Source organism: Stegostoma tigrinum, chromosome 15 (assembly GCF_030684315.1).
Source record: "Stegostoma tigrinum isolate sSteTig4 chromosome 15, sSteTig4.hap1, whole genome shotgun sequence".
In the NCBI taxonomy this organism is placed as follows: Eukaryota; Metazoa; Chordata; class Chondrichthyes; order Orectolobiformes; family Stegostomatidae; genus Stegostoma; species Stegostoma tigrinum.
In genome coordinates, this window is record NC_081368.1 from 29,530,362 (window position 1) to 29,536,361 (window position 6,000).

The window sequence follows — 6,000 nt, forward strand, 5'->3', positions numbered from 1 at the left end:
TGCTAATCTTCCATATTATTACCCATTTTATAAACAAATCTACTCTTCACCATTTCATCCTTTCAAATTATCAACCCATCTCCAACTCCTTTTCCTTTCTGCAATCCTTGAACTTGTAATAGTTTCACAAACCCGTGACCATCTTTCCTGTAATTTCATCTTTAATTCTCCAATCCACTTTCCAATCCACTGCAACACTGACACAGTCCTAGTCAAAGTTGCAGTTAAGATCCTTGGAGTGTGACATGATCACTAACCCTCAGCCTTCTCTAATTGTTTGCAGTTGGTTTACCACATCATCGTCTTCCAAATTGTGACCATTATTATCAATCCCAAACTTGTTCCTACTGTTCACTTATTTAGTTGTAACCAGTGAACTCCCCACCCCGCCACGCACCGTCCACGCACCCTCCACTTCTGTATGTACAGAACCCATGATAGTAACAAGTCAGTACACAAAGACATAATATCAGGTTGTACAATCTCTCCCAACATCTTAGCTGCTTTTCTGTTGTGAGCTGAGCCAACATAAGGTATGGTACCTTCATGTTAAATGTTATTTGTGGCAGAAGACAAAGACAGTGTTCCATAGCCACCAACTCAGTTTCTTTCCCTTGCTATATGACCTTAACCTCGCTATTAATAGCCTTGATGTCTTTTTTGATGCTGAAATGTGTTTCTAATCCTATATTCTCTCAATCAAAATTAACAGTCTTTAACACTGACAATTTCTTATCAGTTTATCCGATGTTAAAATCCTTATAATCTCCAAGCTAATGTATTCTCTCTGGCCTATGTTCCGCCACCTACCTTTCCCACCCCATAAACATGAGCTAATCCAAAACACACATACTAATTATCTATTGCCTAGTGTAGCCTGTGTTCACCCCTCCCATATTTACACTTGCTTCTGTATGAAAACAAATAGCAAAGAAAATATAATATTGAAAAACAAAGACCAGTAGAGATTTTTTTTAAAGTAAAATCATGTACCTTTTAATTAGTAATTGATAAATAGGTCACAAAATGGAGATACAAGTGTATGTATAACAACAGGGATTTAATACTCAAGCAATGTGTTCCTTTTGGAAAAAAAAGACTGAGTTTTGATAACTTCTAGTGCTTTCAAAAAGCACTTCAATAGCTTAATTGTTCAATTATATTAATCGTATCAATCATCATACAATAATTATTGAAGCCAATTACCAAATCTATTTTTCATATTACTGAATATTTAACTGAGTTAATTGCCCTACCAAGGGATAGAGCAACTTTGAAAGATGGTTGGGGAACATAGAAATATTTGAAACATTTCCTGCGTGGAAAAGGATTGAATCTAAAAGAAAATTCATTTATTTATCATCTAGTAGAAAATGGGAATTTTCTGGTTTACCAAAGGCCCATCATTTCAGGTTTGATCTACTGCTGCATTCGTCCATGTACATTGAATATCCCCATTGCCTATTTCTTTTTACTTGCCTGTTTTTCCAAACCATCCAGGTGCACTGGTCAGGACAGCTATTAGTAGAGAATTCATAGATTTGTATTATTTTCTAGTCGACGTGGCACAGGTTTGATGGAGGATGATGAAGAGCCAATAGTGGAAGATGTAATGATGTCTTCGGAGGGTCGTATTGAAGATCTGAATGAGGGCATGGATTTTGATACCATCGGCATTGATTTGGTAATAAAATACAAAAGAAAACCAGATCAACTTTTAAAATTCCAATAATAATATCTCACGCAAGTTTTTTCTCTTTCTAGCCACCATCCAAGAATAGACGTGAAAGAAATGAATTAAAACCAGATTTCTTTGACCCTGCCTCAATAATGGATGACTCGGTGAGTCTAAATGCCTTCTTCTAGACTTCATAAAATGGGGTTCAAGGCAATGATATTTTGGGTGCCTGTGTGGTCACGTGAGTTAAACATGCACATTTTAGAATGCTCAGGCTTCCAATCTCAACCAAGTGACAGAGAACGGTGCTAAATATGCACTTCTGATGAAAAGTGGGATGGGTGATAAATAGTAAACAGAATTCAAAATTATTTTACAGAAATATGTTTTGTATACTCTGGGATTAAAAACAAGTTATGGTCTCAAATTGGCACAGAATGAATATATACGAATTTTGACATTTTGTACCAGCAGCTGTTATCACAGGACCCCTTGGTCGTAGGTATATAAATTTGCCTCGTTCCACACAAGTCATGATTATGATGATTCAACGTATGTTGAAAATACACTACAGTTCAGTGTGTTATAACAAAGTGCGGAGCTGAATGATCACAGCAGGCCAAGCAGCATCTTAGGAGTACAAAAGCTGACGTTTTGGGCCTAGACCCTTCATCAGAAAAGGGGGATGGGGAGAGGGTTCTGAAATAAATAGGGAGAGAGGGGGAGGCGGATCAAAGATGGATAGAGGAGAAGATAGGTGGAGAGGAGACAGACAAGTTAAAGGAGCGGGGTTGGAGCCTGTAGAGGTGAGTGTGGGTGGGGAGGTAGGGAGGGGATAGGTCAGTCTAGGGAGGATGGACAGGTCAGGTGGGCGGGATGAGGTTAGAAGGTGTGGCTTGAGGTGGGAGGAGGGGATAGGTGAGAGGAGGAACAGGTTCGGGAGGCGAGGACAAGCTGGGCTGGTTTTGGAATGCATTGGGGGAGGGGAGATTTTGTAGCTTGTGAAATCCACATTAATACCATTGGGCTGTAGGGTTCCCAAGCAGAATATGAGTTGCTCTTCCTGCAGCCTTCGGGTGGCATCATTATGGCCCTGCAGGAGGCCCATGATGGACATGTCGTGTAAGGAATGGGAGGGGGTGTTGAAATGGTTCGCGACTGGGAGGTGCAGTCGTTTATTGCGAACCGAGTGGAGGTGTTCTGCAAAGCGGTCCCCAAGCCTCCGCTTGGTTCCCCCAGTGTAGACGAAGCCTCAACGAGTACAGTGGATGCAGTATACCACATTGTCAGATGTGCAGGTGACCATCCACTTGATGTGGAAAGTCTTCTTGGGGCCTGGGATGTGGGTGAGGGAGGAGGTGTGGAGGCACGTGTAGCACTTGCTGCGGTTGCAGGGGAAAGTGCCGGTTGTGGTGGGGTTGGAGGGAACTGCACCTCCCAGTCGCGAACGAATTCAACTCTCCCTCCCATTCCTTAGACGACATGTCCCATCCTGGGCCTCCTGCAGTGCCACAATGATGCCACCCGAAGGTTGCAAGCACAGCAACTCATATTCCGCTTGGGAACCCGACAGCCCAATGGTAGCAATGTGGATTTCACAAGCTTCAAAATCTCCCCTCCACCTACTGCTTCCCAAAACCAGCCCAGCTCGTCCCCCCCTCCCAAACCTGTTCTTCCTCTCACCTATCCCCTCCTCCCACCTCAAGCCGCACCTTCTAATCTCATACCGCCCACCTGACCTGTCCATCCTCCCTAGACTGACCTATCCCCTCCCTACCTTCCCACCTACACTCACCTCTGCAGGCTCCATCCCCGCCCCTTTAACTTGTATGTCTCCGCTCCACCTATCTTCTCCTCTATCCATCTTCGATCCGCCTCCCCCCCTCTCCCTATTTATTTCAGAACCCTCTCCCCATCCCCCTTTTCTGATGAAGGGTCTCACTGGCAACACATCAAAGTCAATTTCCAAATGTCATGAAGAAAACAAACTGTATAAAAGTTCTTGGCTACAAGTCTACTAACTGGAAAAGTACACAGATTTCAGGAATAGCAGAAAATACTGAAATATCTAAGCAAGGTCTGGAGCATCTGCAACAAGAAACAGAGTTAACATTTCTGTTTTTATCATCCTTTGGTTCCAAAGAAGAGTCATATTCAATTTGAAATGATTAACTTTCTTTCCTTCTTTGCAAGTTTTGCCAGACCTGGTTAAATTTCCCACTAGTTAGATTTCTACCATCTGTATTTGATTTTACACACATTTTAAACTCTTGTTTAATGTATGAATGGAACTTTTGAGGTATTGCTCTTGGGAAAGAACTGGAGCAATGTCTCCATTTCCAGTCATCATGAATTGTGCATAGACAGCTATTTTCCTGTCTGTCATTTTTATATTCATTTATTTCAAGTCAGTGTTTAGTAACTAAGGTGAATGTATTTGGGAATCAAGCTTCCTGGCAAGAGGGCTTCTGGGAGTGTATTGAATTGGCAATAGTGAAATTGAGTATTATTGAATAATAAGGTCTACTTTCTTGATGGAGTAGTACGCACTGTGACAGATTATTATATATTTAAGTTATATCACTAAAGATGACTTACACAAGTCAATCCTCACTGCAGCTGAATATTTGAATCATTTTCATTAGTACTTGTTTTGATCTGTGACTGTAGTTATTCCGAATGTCCACTGGATGGCAGGTGAACCATCTGATTCCAACAATGCTAAATAACTTTAAAATATTATGTAGCATATCTAATAGAAATTTAATGTTCAAATCCATTTGAATGTTACTTGAAAATTTTTGATTATAATATAACATTATTTATATGCTATATTACAAATATTATGTTACAGTAGTTTGAAGTTTATTTTCCAGAATTACTATAGCTGTAATTTTCAGCTAACAAAAGCTATCTTTCCTGTCTTTTAGGTCCTTGGAGTTTCAATGTTCTGAGGAAATGTCATTGTATGAATGATTGAGAGGTAGTTTTAAAAGAAGTATTTTGGTTAATGCAGTTAAAATATTAAAACTGTACAGATTTTCTCCTTTCAGGAGAATGCTTAATGGAGTTGTTCACTGTCCACCTAGATTAAGTGCTTTGAAGAGGCAGTTTGTTGCCTGATAAATTGATATTTTAAGAGACTGTAAAATTATGGAAGCAAGTTAAATTCCTTCCAGTAGTGCCACTGTATTGTGTCTCTGATTAAATGAGCTTGGTGTAGTATGTTTGAAAGTTTCTCTAAACAATTATTTGACTTGATAGAGTTTGGGAATAGGGAACTAAATTTTAAATAAAAAAAAATATATATATGATTGGTGCTGATTTTATAATTGCAAATCTTGTTCAGTTTTTCATACTTTGAAATTCCAAACAGAAGGACGAGGTTTAAAAATTATAATTAAAATTAACAGCGTCTAAAATAGCATGGATATTCATGCTTAAGTAATTTTTAAATTTGTATTTTATATTTTATTCACATCTGTCTTTGCAAGCAATCTTCAGGTTAAATGAACTACAGCTGGTCATAGTACAGTTTGTTTTAATAATGTAAATTAGTTTGAAGATATTAGACACCAAGAAAATTACCCATTTATGTTATTCCTTAAATATGGGTTATGTTTTTAATTTTTATGGTAAATTTTCTGTCATAATTATAAAGTTTCTAATAATTCATAGAACGCTTTTCAACATTGTTCTGCAGTACTCTGGCAGCTGGTTATTTTATCAACTCTATGTTGACATTAACTTATAATAAAAAAAATGTACATGACACTTCTTGCCGGTCTTCTTTCATCTATTGACGTATTTTCTTTAAATCATTCCATGCCTTAAACTGCTTGCAGTGCATTATCTCCCAACTCCATCTCCTGCAAAATATTTTGTTTATTTCAATTCGATAAATATTCAGCTTTATTTGCCAAAATTAAAAACTTGGCCTTTGCATCAAATCTTATTATTAGTTCATTAGATATGCCATGAATAAATGGTTGTCTTTTGAAGAATAGTTTGCTTTTACACACTTTAAGAACATTGTTCATATTTGGCAGTACTGCCATTAGTACACCACTGCGTTAAATAACTGCTGAGGACTGTATATATGATTTTTAAAATCAGTGAAAGCAGACTTTTCTACTTTTAAAAAAAGTTTGTTTTGTTGTAAAGGCAGTTCATCAAACTGTATGTTTTCAACCAACTGAAATGTTTTATATTTACCTTATCCTGTTGGCCTCCATATTTTGTTGTTCATTGTACTGTTCTGATTTGTATTTATGTCATGAAACAGTAACTTTTTGAATAAAATTTAAACTATAAGGTTGTGC

At 38.1% G+C, this 6,000-nt stretch overlaps 1 protein-coding gene across 6 annotated transcripts in view; it reads left to right on the forward strand.

The window, feature by feature from the left end:
• The window catches only part of stag2b (STAG2 cohesin complex component b), a 173,134-nt gene extending 167,684 nt beyond the window's left edge, over nucleotides 1-5,450 (forward strand). For 5 of the 6 annotated variants that reach the window (XM_048544322.2, XM_059651402.1, XM_048544324.1 and 2 more), the window contains exons 32-34: nucleotides 1,558-1,684; nucleotides 1,765-1,842; nucleotides 4,609-5,450. In XM_048544322.2, coding sequence (XP_048400279.1) covers nucleotides 1,558-1,684; nucleotides 1,765-1,842; nucleotides 4,609-4,632 — 229 coding nt within the window. In that variant the 3' untranslated portion in view covers nucleotides 4,633-5,450. The remainder of the gene's footprint in view (nucleotides 1-1,557; nucleotides 1,685-1,764; nucleotides 1,843-4,608) is intronic. The other variant, XM_059651403.1, reaches the window with a different exon arrangement.
• Nucleotides 5,451-6,000: the final 550 nt, after the last annotated feature.